At 40.1% G+C, this 14,919-nt stretch overlaps 1 protein-coding gene across 1 annotated transcript in view; it reads left to right on the plus strand.

Moving 5' to 3' along the window:
* dnaaf9 (dynein axonemal assembly factor 9) overlaps positions 1–14,919 on the plus strand; it is a 132,195-nt gene that overhangs the window by 65,008 nt on the left and 52,268 nt on the right. Inside the window, exons 16-20 of the mRNA XM_003225467.4 lie at positions 1,425–1,470; positions 4,555–4,666; positions 8,824–8,894; positions 10,635–10,685; positions 13,682–13,769. Coding sequence (XP_003225515.1) covers positions 1,425–1,470; positions 4,555–4,666; positions 8,824–8,894; positions 10,635–10,685; positions 13,682–13,769 — 368 coding nt within the window. The remainder of the gene's footprint in view (positions 1–1,424; positions 1,471–4,554; positions 4,667–8,823; positions 8,895–10,634; positions 10,686–13,681; positions 13,770–14,919) is intronic.

Genomic DNA, 14,919 nt, shown 5'->3' on the forward strand with positions numbered 1-14,919 from the left:
CATAGCAAAAAGATGATAACACAATTATATACATGTATGTGTGTATCATGGTGGCATAAGAAGATGTTTCTTCCTTTCTGTTGAAATTGTGCACATGCTTGTGGATTTCAGTGGTTTCTCTGTGTAGTCTGACATGGTGGTTGTGAGAGTGGTCCAGTATTTCTGTGTTCTCCAATAATATGCTGTCTCCAGGTTGGTACATCAAGTGCTCTGCTATGGCTGACCTCTCTGGTTGCATTGGCCTACAGTGCCTTCTATGTCCCTTGATTCGTGTTTAGGCAATGCTTTATTTGATGGTCCCTCTATAGACTTGTCCACAGCTGCATGGTATATGGAAGAATCCTGCAGAAGTGAGAGGATCCTTCTTGTCCTTTGCTGAACGTAGCACGTGTTGGAGTTTCTTAGTGGGTCTGTAGATAGTTTGTAGGTTGTGTTTCTTCATTAGCTTCCCTATACAGTCAGTTTTTCCCTTGATGTAGGGGAAGAACACTTTTCCTCTTGGTGGATCAGAAGAGCTGCAAAACCAAGAACAAGCCACGAGAGTCAAGACAAAGTTCCACCCAGTGGAAAAGTGTTCTTGCCATACATCAAGGGAACCACTGACTGCATAGAGAAGCTAATGAAGAAACACAACCTACAAACTATCTACAAACCTACTAAGAAAATCCAACAAATGCTGAGTTCAGCTACATACAAGAGGGATCTTCTCACCTCTGCAGGAGTCTACCGTATACCATGCAGCTGTAGACAAATCTACCAAACACAGCCTTGCCCAGATATGAATCAAGGAACATGAAAGGCACTGCAGACTAATTGAAACAGAGAAGTCAGCCATAGCAGAGCACCTGATGAACCAACCTGGACACAGTATATTATCTGAAAACACAGAAATGCTGGACCATTCTAACAACCACCATGGCAGACTACTCAGAGAAGCCATTGAAATCCACAAACATGTGGACCATTTCAATAATAATAAGGTTGTGTCAAATGAGCCATCGTCAGACATTCAACCACATCTACATCTGAACTGTAATTTCTACGGAATGCAAATTTTGTTTTAATATTCTGCAGTAACTGAATAATCCTGAGGAAGCACAACGTTCAAACAGGAGTCCAGGTTAATATGAAAAGAATCCACAAAGTTCGTATTTGCAAAAGTGTTAATTTGTGGTGGCCAGTTTGTAGCTCTTGAAATATTTTTGGCATGAACCACTGATAAAAGTTCTTAGGCATTGCAGTTCAACATATATGTGTCTATAGTTGCCCTCCACTTTACTTATTCTTCTGCTTTTTGTTGTTGTTGGGCAGTTTTCTTTCTTTCTACGTTTTTCTTTTTCTTAACCATGAATGCTTTTGTCCGGCAGATGGGCTCTATCAAACTGTAAAGACAGACTGTTAAAAGCATGTGTTTTTCCCTCCAGGATTATTCCACTGGATAATGAGGATAGTCTCTGTTTAGTGAAAACGGTGAGTGTAAATGGTCTGTGGAGTCATACACATGCTTCCTCCAAGCAAACATATGTTTCCAGTTTCCCACTGGAATGCCTTGGAGGCTTATGGCCATGTTCTCAAGTGCTGGGAAGGTTCTGCAAATTGGAAGGGGAAAAGCTGTTAGAAAATCCCTCCTGGGAGTTTGAGGCCGGTCTAGGTGGAAAAAGCCAGGCTGCAGATTTAGAAAGGTAATCTTTGTAAGAGCTGAACATTAGCACCAAGCTCAAAAAGAAATCCCTCCAGGCAAAATGTGTTCCTGGCTACATTGACCTTGTGAAACCAGTAAATTGCTTTTTGGCATAGGGCAGTGAGATTTTTTTAGAATAACTTAATGACACAATGCATGCTTTTCACAAAGAAGGTTCCAGTGTTAGCTCTTGGCAATCATTAGCTTAAAAGGACCAAGTACAGTAGAGTCTCACTTATCCAACATAAACAGGCCGGCAGAACGTTGGATAAGCAAATATGTTGGATAACAAGGAGAGATTAAGGAGAAGCCTATTAAACATCAAATTAGGTTATGATTTTACAAATTAAGCACCAAAACATCATGTTATGCAACAAATTTGGCAGAAAAAGTAGTTCAGTATACAGTAATGCTACGTAGTAATTACTGTATTTACAAATTTAGCACCAAAATATCATGATGTATTGAAAACATTGACTACAAAAATGTGTTGGATAATCCAGAATGTTGGATAAGCGAATGTTGGATAAGTGAGACTCTACTGTAGTAAGGAATAGGAAGGAGACTGAGATGCAGGAGAACCAGTTTTGTTAGGTCATTGAGTCCCAAATATTGGTCATCCAGGGTTTTGGACTTCGGCTCTCAGAAAGCTCTCAGAAAACTCGGAAAACGCAAGGGTCAGGGATTCTGGGAACTGAAATCCAAAGCTTTTAGAATCCCAAAGGGCTATAACAAACTTTACGTTTCCCAAAGAACCACTGGGTTAAATAACACTATGTTACAAAATTTTCAAAAAATTCTGTTCCTGGTTTGAAAGTGTTCTTCCTGTTTAATTGTGCAATCCTTACTTTGAAAGTAGTTGTTCCACTCTACAGAAACTTTGTTTTTGTGGATGCCACAAACTATTGATTGTATAAGTTGGGACTCTTATGAGATATTCATTGAAAAACCATCACGAAATGGGCTATAGCAGGATGTCCCTCCTGCAAAAACAAAGTTTTGGCAGTTTAATAAACTTTTCCTATGTTTTTATGATAGAATCAATTAGGAAATGACATTTATAACCCAGGAACAAATATAATTTTACATAGTGTGATCCTTGTAGGAAACCCAAGGTGTGTTCTAGCCCTCTACTCCCCACCATGGCCCCAGAGATTCATCTCCTTCTATCCTGGACCACTATAGTCTACATACCTCAGTAAAAATGAAGATTCTCACATTATTTTAAAAACCGATGAGGAATGAGGTTTGTCTGCCTGTCCCCACACTGATGTATAGCCCTGCAGCTTGTTTTAGGCATTGATGGGAAGGGAAGTGGTCACATTGGTCCCTATAGAGACCTTGAGGGGCTGTATATCATATCCTTAAAAAATCAGCAGAGGGGCATGTTTCCCCCATTGGTTTACCCATATTGACTTGACTCTTAATCCGTCGTCGTGGAGCCCCCAGATGGCGTAGTGGACTAAGTGACTTGAAGGTTGGGTTGCTGACCTGAAAGCTGCCAGGTTCGAATCCCACCTGGGGAGAGTGTGGATGAGCTCCCTCTATCAGCTCCAGCTCCATGCGGGGACATGAGAGAAGCCTCCCACAAGGATAGTAAAAACATCAAAACATCCGGGCGTCTGTGTGCAGACGGCCAATTCTCTCACTCCAGAAGCAACTCCGGTTGCTCCTGACACGAAAAAAAAAAAAAAAAATCCGTCGTCGAATCTAACGCTCACCTCCTTTTCCAAAACCCTGAAAAAAAACAAGTACAGTAGAGTCTCATTTATCCAAGCTAAACAGGCCGGCAGAAGCTTGGATAAGCGAATATCTTGGATAATAAGGAGGGATTAAGGAAAAGCCTGTTAAACATCAAATTAGGTTATGATTTTACAAATTAAGCACCAAAACATCATGTTGTACAATAAATTTTACAGAAAAAGTAATTCAATACGCAGTAATGTTACGTTGTAATTACTGTATTTACGAATATAGCACCAAAATATCATGATATATTGAAAACATTGACTACAAAAATGGCTTGGATAATCCAGAAGCTTGGATAAGTGAGACTCTACTGTATTTGCTATTGAATGTAATGTGCAGCGGCAAAAAGTGCCCACTTTGTCATATGGACAAAAAAGTGCCCATTGCTTAGGATTCCTTCTTTTTTTAAAAAAAGTGTTAGGACACCAAAGCTTCCAGCAATGGAAAGGAAACCTTGGAGCGCATCCATGCTGTAGAATGAATGCATTTTAACTGCCTTGTTCACTGCTATGAAATCATGGAGGTGGTAATTTGACAAGGCCTTGGGCCTTTTCTGCTGCTTCCTCACCAAACTACAAATCCCAGGATTGCACAGCATTGAGCAATTACTATTAAATGAAAGATGACGTCATGAAAGCTCCTGCAGTAGCCTCTCTTTTGGCTTTGACTCAGCACCAATATTACCACATTATGCAAATCTAATGTGTACCCTAGGTTTGGAGAGGTCATTCAGTCAAAAAGGTGAGCATGAGATTCGAGGAAATACAGCATTTTGAGTTCCTTTTTTAATAACAGAAAGAAACCAGAGGTGATTTGGAGACCAAATCCTCCCCTAACCAAATTTTGACCATGGAGTATCCTGTGGATATTTTTACACATTTCTGCTAGAGAGTAAAATATTTCCCTGGAGGCTCTAAACTAAAGCTTCAAAAGTATTCCAGCCCGAAGGCTCCTGGCCTTAGCCATGTTTGCAGTACTTGTCTCTATACTCACTCCATCTGAAACAGCATTCTGTTGGCCACCAACATCTTGTAAAAAGTCAACTCCTAAATTGGGAAATGCTAGGTCTTAAAAACTGGAACTTGGCAACACGTTTATGTCCTTGTCCCCCCACTTTTCTACAGGTCTCCATGACTATATACGACATTCCAGACTTACTGGGTGGAAGGGGCTGCCTGGGATCGGTTGTCTTCTCAGAATCCTTCCTGGTGTCACAGATCCTTGTGAAGGAAAAAGGTATGTTATTATATTGTATTATTTGCTTTTAATGTGTTTTATCGGGTCGAAGTTTCCTGTTTTAAATGCATTTTACTTTGTTTATTATCTGTTTTCGGGCTTGGCCCTGTGTAAGCCGCTCTGAGTCCCCTCGGGGATATGGAGATGGGATAGAAAAATAAAGTTGTTTCTGTTTATTTATTTATTTACAGTATTTATATTCCGCCCTTCTCACCCCAAAGGGGACTCAGGGCGGATCATAATGTACATATATGGCTAACATTCAATGCCATTAGACAAACAACACACAGACAGACAGAGAGGCTATTTAACTTCCCAGCTTCTGGCTTTGTGAGGGTCTGCTCGATTCCGGCCACAGGAGGAGCCGCTGCTTCATCATCCGCTGTGACACCGAGTCCTTTTTTGATGGAGTACTTTCTCATCTGGTGTTGTAAATCAGTTAGATTAGCCTTCCTACATAAGTGGTCCCTAAATTTTCCTACTTGACAGATGCAACTGTCTTTCGGGTTGCTTAGGTCAACAACAAGCAGGGCTATTTTTTATTTTAATTGTCGGGTGCTCACTCCGACATGGGCTGGCCTCAAACTTATGATCTCTTGGTCATAGTGATTTATTGCAGCTGGCTACTAACCAGCCTGAGCCACAGCAGATCCTACACATCCTATAGTATTTTGCAGAGAGCTTAGGAAGCTGGCTTTTTTGGACTGTTGTTGTTGTTGTTGTTGTTGTTGTTGTTATTATATGTTAAGTGCTTCATATCTCCAGCCCAAGATGAAAAATGCTCTGCGAATGACATGAAAGACACTGGTCATGCCCAGCCACAGTTTGGAATGGCCTGAACATGAGAGTCAAGAGCCACTCAGTCCAACCCCGTTTTGCTGGGCAGAAAGACACAATCAAAGCCCTCCCAGCAGATGGCCATCCAGCCTCTGTTTAGAAACCTCCAGAGAAGGAGACTCCATCACACTTTGTGGCAGCAGTATCTGCAGTTAAACAGCTCTTGTTCTGAGGAAATTCTGCCTAATATTTGGGTGCAATCTCTTTTATGTACTTGATTTCTTCTAGCTTCCTTTTACCCAAAGATGAGGAAGCCACCAGAAAGTGCGGCCTAGCCATTTGGATATAAATTCTGACTGTGGTTTGCTTCAAAATCCTAACCCTAGGAGAGTGCAAGAGAAACTAGAATAGGACACAGGGCCCTTTCATGGAAATGCTGAGCATGATTTCAGATTATATATGAACTGATGATGAAATTATTTCACATGCTAGCAAATGGCTCCGTTCCAAACTTCTGGAAAGGAGTAAAAGCAAGACATTCTTTCCTCGCTGATACTGGCAGATGTCTTCGTTCCAGAATGAAGACATCACTTTCCCATTTATTAGGAGAGGCATTAATGCCTTGCTTTGCTTTCACAAGCTTTTCCAAACAAAAAATTAGATTATTTTAATTGCTTGAGAAGCAGGGTGAAGGTGTTAAGGAGTCCCTTGCTTCAGTGCGGTGTCATTTGAGCCGGCAGATCCAAGCTCTCATTCTGGCAGCCGCTTTGATTTCAGAGGTTTTGGAACGGCTCCAAAGCTTGACTATGAGAGTTGGCTGGACCTGAAATATATGAACTGCTAATTATGTTGCTCATGTGAGGAAAAAGCTCTCCCAAGTGAGACAGCTCTGCTTTGCTATGGACATTGTTTGTCCTGAGAAGGCATCAGTTTCCTGTCCTTTTCCATCTCCTCTCCTGAGACGTTTCCCTCTGTGGAAGCAAATAGTACCTTTTATGCTTGTGTTTAATCAACACAGGAATTCTTCCTAATCCTCTCTAAGTACATAATCCGTTCCATGCTTCAGAATTTTTTTTACGAAGGAGCTGCTGAATGCAGATCCTATACATCCTATAGTATTTTGCAAAGAGTATTTTGCTTTTTTGGATTACAGTCCCCATAATTCCCCCAACCAGATGCCCTCGGAGACCATCTACTTATTACTATTTTATTACTTTTTGGAGCAAAGAAGACTGTAAAGACTCTGGAACTCTTTCCCAAAGAGATTAGAACAGGCCTCCATCAGAAAGCAATAAAAAACTTACCTATGCACCTAGGGACATGAAAAGCCGAATGTTTGATGACCTGGCTTTACCAAATAAGGACTGCTCTATAGATATGGCTTTTTAAACTATGGATATGGCTTTTAATTAATTTGTTTGTTTGTTTGTTTGTTTAATAAATTTATATCCTGCCCTTCTCACCCCGAAGGGGACTCAGAGCGGCTTACAAATTAAATTTACATACAATATTATATTATTAGCATAGCACAAAACTGGCAATAAATTACCATATTGTACTATATTTATATACTGTAATATTATTAATAATATTACATGTAATATATAATTAATATTATTATATTGTATTATTAGTATTATATTGTATTACAAAATAATATTATTAATATTGTATGCATATACAATAATTATAATATTATATATTATTGCAAATTATATTGTATATATGTTTATATTTTAACCCATTTTATTGTTGTGGAGAGTGTTTTATTGGTTTTTAGTATGATTTGTTTTATGATAGCATTTTTTATTTATTGTGTTGTTGATATTATTTATTTATTGTGTTGTCGAAGGCTTTCAAGGCCAGAATCACTGGGTTGCTGTGAGTTTTCCAAGCTGTCTGGCCATGTTCCAATAGCATTCTCTCCTGATGTTTCACCTGCATCTATGACAGGCATCCTCTGAGGTTGCGAGGTCTGTTGGAAACTATGCAAGTAGGATTTATATATCTGTGAACAGGCGAATTCAAGAGAGGAAACAATCAGGGCCAGCTAACACCTCCCAACAAAGGATTCCCCCAGGGAGGGGATGTTCGATGTTCAGGGCGGGAGAAAGAACTGTTGTCTGTTTGAGGCAGATATGAATGCTTCAATTGGCCACCTCAATTTGCATAGAATGGCCTTTCAGTTTCAAAGTCTGGCTGTTTACTGCCTGGGGAATACTTTGTTGGGAGGAATTCCACACATGAATCAGTTAGGGCCTGCTAGCACCTCCCAACAAAGGATTCGCCCAGGTAGTAAATAGCCAGACCAAGGTGACCAATTGAATCAAAATCAGGAGAAAATGCTTATGGGACACAAAAGGTGAAACATCAGGAGAAAATGCTTATGGAACGTGACTATACAGCCTGGAAAACTCACAGCAATCCAGTGTTTATTTATTGTTCAATTTTTTGGTTATTATGTTTGAGGCATCAAATGTCTGCCTTTGTGTTGAAGGCCTCCCTAAGTTCCCATGGGGAGATGGGGCCGGGATATAAATAAGGTTTGATGTGATAAATATGGTACCTCCTTAAAAGACTTGCCAGTACAATATGACAACCAAATCCATGTGGGATGAATTCCTGAATTACAATCGAAATAGGAAATAATAATAATAATAATAATAATAATAATAATAATAATAATAATAATACATCACACAATCCTAGACACTTGGGAAGTGTTCGACTTGTGATTTTGTGATACGAAATCCAGCATATCTATCTTTTTTGCTGTGTCATAATTTTCATAATAATAATAATAATAATAATACAATAAAACAGCAGTATTTGACCTCAGAATTGTAAAGTACTAAAAAAGAGTCAACAGGCTTAACATGTATTATAAGAGAGTCTAAACTTGATCGAAGGATTGTCAGAAATGTTGGGTACTTTGGATTGGATGACTTCCATTATAGGTTACCCAAGAGAACCTGGAAAATTGCCAGAGAAGAATCCTCTCTTGGAATTTGCTAGGTTCTCCAGCATGACTTTGTAGTCAAGCATCCTATAGAATGGCCTGGAGGACCTAGACCAGACATGGTCCAACTTGGGCTCTCCAGGTGTTTTGGACTCCAACTCCCACCATTCCTAACAGCCAGTAGGGCCCAAGTTGGCCCATGTCTACACTGGAGGATCTGGAGACTTCTACAGAGGCATTATCTTCCATTAAAAGCCCTTTTATTGGGTGTTTTTCCACTTTCATGGGGTCCTGTACCCCTGACCCAAGTGAATGTGGAAGGTTAACTGTAAATTTGCTTGTATTAAAAGTACTGCTTTGAAGCAGGGATCTAAAAGGTGAGAAACCACCTTGCATCTGATGTGCTTTGTCTTTGCTGCAGATGGCAGCATCAGCACAGAAACCAGCTGCATCGTTCTCACCGCAGCCATCCCGAGGTCCGTTTCTTGGCTGGTAAGTACTTTTATTAAAATTGAAATTGAACGCCGTTGCCAAAACTGTTCTCGTGAAGCTGCTGAGCTCAAGGGAAAACATAGTCCTGCTTGAGATAGTGGCTCCAGGTGCAACTGAAACTAAATTCTTTCAGCAACGTTATATTGAAGAAAGGAAATCAATACAATAAACAGAAAAGAGCCAGGTCAGCTTGTATTCTGCCAAGATGTAGGAGAGATTGGTTAAGCGGCACAAACTCAAATAATAGGAGGATAATTGGGCATGGAATTGGAGAAAAAGGCAAGCAAAGAAACTGTGTGTTCCCTGCTTCCAGCAAATGGAATTGGATATCACCAGTGTTTTCATCTAATACATTTAATATTATCTTTTTCAAAAAATTGCTCACTTGCCAGTAGACTTCATCTGTTTGTTGCTTTGACATGGAAGAACATACAGTAGAGTCTCACTTATCCAACGTAAACGGGCCGGCAGAATGTTGGATAAGCGAATATGTTGGATAATAAGGAGGCATTATGGAAAAGCCTATTAAACATCAAATTAGGTTATGATTTTACAAATGAAGCACCAAAACATCATGTTATACAACAAATTTGGCAGAAAACGTAGTTCAATACGCAGTAATGCTATGTAGTAATTACTGTATTTATGAATTTAGCACCAAAATATCACAATATATTGAAAACATTGACTACAAAAATGTGTTGGATAATCCAGAACATTGGATAAGTGAGACTCTACTGTATATCTTTGTCATTTTGATGTGCTGCCACTCAAATCCAAATCCCTTAAAACACTAGCATTTGTTGCTTATTTCTTCAGTGTGGAATCAAGAATGCTTCGTAACATTGTGTTGTCGAAGACTTTCATGGCCGGTATCTCTGGGTTGCTGTGAGTTTTCTGGGCTGTATGGCCATGTTCCAGAAGCATTCTCTCCTGACATTTTGCCCACATTTATGGCAGGCATCCTCAGAGATTGTGAGGTTTGTTGGAAACTAGGCAAGTGGGGTTTATATGTCTGTGGAAGGTCCAAGTTAGGACACCTGTTTGAGGCAAGTGTGAATGTTGCAATTGATCACCTTGATTAGCATTTAATGGCCTAGCAGATTCAAAGCCTGGCTGGGGGAATCCTTTGTTGGGAGGTGTTAGCTGACCCTGATTACTTCATATTTGGACTTTCCACAGAGATATATATATAAGCCCCACTTGCCTAGTTTCCAGTAGACCTCATAACCTCTGAGGATGCCTTCCATATATGTGGGTAAAACATCAGGAGGGAATGCTTCTGGAACATGGCCATACAGCCCAGAAAATTCACACCAACTTTGTAATATTGATCTTGTTTATATTCGTGACAGTTCAGTGAAAGAGGCCAATGATTTCATTTTATGCTGGAATCTTTCAAGCCCCCACCAGTAATTTCTAAATCCTTTGGGGGAATGTTCAAAGCATTTCTCACACACAATCGTGTTAAGCTCACCAGCATTACCAGAAAGACAAGACCAGTAATTCTACGTTGTGGTTCTGGACTGCAGGCACAGCAGCCTACTTTGTTTTGTTTGGGATTGTGAATCATGCACACACTTTTTGTAACAATTCAGGTAATGCTATTGATTACTGTTTTTGAAATATGAGTTACAAAAAGAAGACATACATCTCTGGAGAATGAACTTGCGTCCCATTACATTGTTCCATCATAATTGCATACAAAGGAAGTAAACTAATTGTTGGTTTTGCTTATAGGTTGAAGATAATGAAGTGAAGCTTTCAGAGAAGGCCCAGCAAATCTTGAAGGTTTGTTCTCACAATTTAACACATTTACGTTCAATCCTTGGAATTCCTGGATCCTCCAGCACAACCCTGTGGTCAACTTCAGACAGAGTTCAACCATAGTCATGTTGAAGGACCTAGAGATTTCTAGAGAGAACATTTCTCCAAGCATCTGTAGGTATTTGAGTCCAATATTGTGGTCAATTTCTGGTGGAAGATGACCATAGAATCACACTAGAAGACCTACAGAGGTGTTCTCTTTGGTAAAAAAAATTACAGTATAGTCTCGCTTATCCAACATTCTGTATTATCCAACGCAGTCTGCCTCCTGCCCGAATTCACAGCTGTTTCTAGGTAGCAACGCTCAGCTGACCAACATGCCCAACAACAACACATGTACAGCCACACTCAAACAGACTTGTTGTAAAACATGATGTTTTGGTGCTTAATTTGACATTTAATAGGCATTTCCTTAATCCCTCCTTATTATCCAACATTTTCACTTATCCAGTGTTCTGCCGACCCACTTATGTTGGATAAGTGAGACTCTACTGTACTTTATTTCATCGCCACTGCAAAATAGTTAAAGCTCCATTATAGGGATGGCAAAATTGGTTTTTTGTGTGTTCCTCGCATAATAGTCGCAGAGCCATGTAGAGCTTTATTTTAATCGTGTTAGAAGCGACTTGAGAACACTGCAAGTCGCTTCTGGTGTGAGAGAAGGGTTTCTCCCATTGTGCCACCACTGCTCCATGTTTACAATTGATTCTCCTTCCTTCCTTCCTTCCTTCCTTCCTTCCTTCCTTCCTTCCTTCCTTCCTTCCTTCCTTCCTTCCTTTTCCAAAGGCAAGGCAGTTTTAAAAACTCTGAAATGAGGGTCTCTGGAGCTCCACTCTTCCATCCTTCCTTTGAATACTTAAGGCAACTAATAAAACTGAAACTGAGGTCTGAATCTTCTGACCTTTCTCCAAAGAGCTCCCTTTCAGATTTGGTGAACTGCTTTGCCTTTGGAGAAAGAAGGGAGGGAGGGAGGGAGGGAGGGAGGGAGGGAGGGAGGGAGGGAGGGAGGGAGGGAGGAAGGAAGGAAGGAAGGAAGGAAGGAAGGAAGGAAGGAAGGAAGGAAGGAAGGAAGGAAGGAAGGAAGGAAGGAAGGAAAGAAAGAAAGAAAGAAAGAAAGAAAGAAAGAAAGAAAGAAAGAAAGAAAGAAAGAAAGAAAGAAAGAAAGAAAGAAAGAAAGAAAGAAAGAAAGAAAGCAAAGTAATGAACAGAAACAGAGCTGTTTGTTTGAGGCTGGATCATCCCTTCTCCTGTCTCGAACAATCAAGAGCAGAATTGTTTCATTACATAATAGTCGCACCTCTTTTTTATTAAAAGAGGATTAAAAAGTGTGACTATTACGGGATGAAATACGGTAGGTTTTTTTTAAGTTGCGTTTTTCCCACTTTGGCAAGGGTCTTGCATCCCTAACATTGGTGAATGTGGAAAGCTTGACCACACATCTAAATGCAGTAAATGTCATACCTGTTTATTATTTATGTATTTATTTATTTCCAACATTTATATCCCTCCCTTCTCACCCGAAGGGACTCGGGGCGGCTTACAACAATGGCAGTAATTCGATGTCTACACAAGATCAAAATTACACAGTACATAAATTCAATTAAAACTATTAAATACAATATAAAATTTTTAAAACAAACAGTGAGATCCATTCGTCCACAAAAACCTCGTGCTTTAGCCATAAGACAGTCCGTGTCATCTGTGCTGTTTTCCATTTCTTCTAAATTTATTCTAGTATACTAAATGCCACCTCTTCTCTAGGATTGCTCCTTTAAATGAATACAGAAATGGTTAGCAGCTTTCCTTGAATACGCCAGACCATGCATTCCTTTTGCAGCACTCAAAGTAAAAGTAAAAGTAAAAACAACTTAGATAAGCGCATGCATGTAGGGCTATGTACTCTGAATATTTTGGAAGCCATGGTGCCCAAAATTATTCTACCTTCTCTGCCTGCAGCTCATTTCTTTTTCTTAAAGCTGTTTTGGGCTGAGGTCCTGCTACTGAACGCAAAGCAAAGTGATTAGAGTAAAAATGGTGTCACTAGCATTAGAAGCAGAATAGAGCAATCTGTGTCTCACGCCCTCCAGATGTTATTGGATTGCAAATCCCAGAAGCCAGGCCAAGAGTGAGGAATCCTGGGTGCTAGGAGACTGCATGATTCTCATCTTATCCTAAAGAAAACACCGGAGAGCAACTTGAAAATTGAGCCCTTTTGTTCTCAGATGACCTAGCAATACTTGGTGGAGTTGCCACCATAAATCCAGTGTGGATCAGAGGACATTCTGTCCTGTCACTGATGAGAAAGGAAAACACCATTAACATTGGGATATTGTTCTTCTCTAAAGCTGTAGGCTCATTTCTCAAAACAATCCATACTTTGGCAGCCGCTTAGTCATTTTGAGAGCTCTTGCTGTGGGTTTTAAGTCAAAAAAGGATCTAAATTTCATTGGAAAACAGACGATAATAGTTCAGTTGTAGTGCTCATCCTCTCCAACCTGAAAGTGCCGTGTTAGTCCTTCCCATTACTTTGTTGTGAGATCTTTTTTAGTGGGACTTACCAAGGACTGCCTCAGATATATTCCGATAGTCTCAGTGTCTACTATTCAAATAATCTGAGTTGGTATAAAAATAGCTTTGTAGGTTACTAGTGATGTATCTATACTGTGGAATTAATGGAAACTGGCATTACTTTAACGGCCACGGCTCAAGGCTATGGAATCCTGGGATTTGTAGTTTAGCAAGGCACCAGCCCCCTCTGAATGTGAAGGCTAAAGACCTTATAGAAATACAACTCCCAAGATTCCATAGCATTGAGCCATGGAAGTTAAAGTGGGTTGAATCGACATTAATTCTGCAGTGTGCATGCACCCTCAGAGAACTAATTTAATATAAAAGAAGAGTGCCTTTTTTCAAATGACTCACTTGCCATTTTTTGACCTCATGAAACCTTTCTGTTTCAGCAAGAAGAATCTTTCCTGGGTGTTCTCTTGATGGGAGGTGATGGTGCCTATATTGCTTCTAGCAACTCGCTGTGTCGACCGGAGGAAGGTAACTTGTGCCAAGCTATTATGGAAGTGCCACATATACTCATGCGTACTCCCATTGATTTTAGGTTGTTTTTCTCATTATCATTCCTGTTTGCAACACTCTTTGAGTTCTGAAGTGTCCAGGTCTTAAAGAACCTCTCAAAGTACCTCACAAGTGCTCTTATAGTTCCTTTTATATACGTATGAGAGAGTGTATTATGTGAATGAGTGTGACCCATTAGTATAGACACTTTGATGAACAGCAATCTGAAATTTCAGAACCAACTTTTCATGAGGCATCAAGAAATGACTGCTGTATTCATAACCCAAAACTACCATGATCTATTAACATGCTTGAAATAATTCCATAATTGCAATTAACATTTGTATCTAGTTCTTAAATTTTTTGTATGTTTTCCTCCATTGTTTTGCTGGATAAATTACTTCTGGTTGTTTTCCTCATCATGATTGTATGGTGAATCCTCAAACTCTCTCGATCGCATGTGTCAAATCCAGCCCTCCATTTATGTGGCCCTCCAGATGCTGGACTACAACTCAGTCTTCCTCCTCATTAGACATAAAGAGTAGAGCTGATGGGAGTTGGACTGCAGTAACATCTGAAAGGCTGTTACTTAGTTACTTACTTAGGTGATCCCTCATAGCTCAAGGATGATGGTCCTCCAGGTACATTGTCGGAAGTTAAATCCGTAAAAAGTTCAGTCCTTGATGCCCAGAGAAACAGCTGTGGATCTGGGTGGGAGGCAGACTGTGTTGGATAATCCAGAATGTTGGATAAGCGAGACTCTACTGTATAACTATAAAACACGTACACTCATGTACCTATGTTATTACATCACCTATTCAATGCCATCAGATAAACAACATACAGTTTAGACAGACACAGAGGCATTTAACATTTTTCCAGCTTCACGATTCCGGCCACAGGGGGAGCTGTTGCTTCACCGTCCACTAGTGACTGTACTTCCTCATTCCTTTCCGGCATGTTGCTGGCAGTTTTATGGTGTTGTAAATTAGCCTCCCCCCAAAAAGCGTACCTAAATTTTCCTACTTGATAGATGCAACTGTCTTTCTGGGCTGCATAGGTCAACAGCAAGCTGGGCTATTTAATGGTCGTGGGCTTAACCGAACTGGGCTTCGAACTCATGACCTCT

This window comes from Anolis carolinensis, chromosome 5 (genome assembly GCF_035594765.1).
Source record: "Anolis carolinensis isolate JA03-04 chromosome 5, rAnoCar3.1.pri, whole genome shotgun sequence".
NCBI lineage: Eukaryota > Metazoa > Chordata > Lepidosauria > Squamata > Dactyloidae > Anolis > Anolis carolinensis.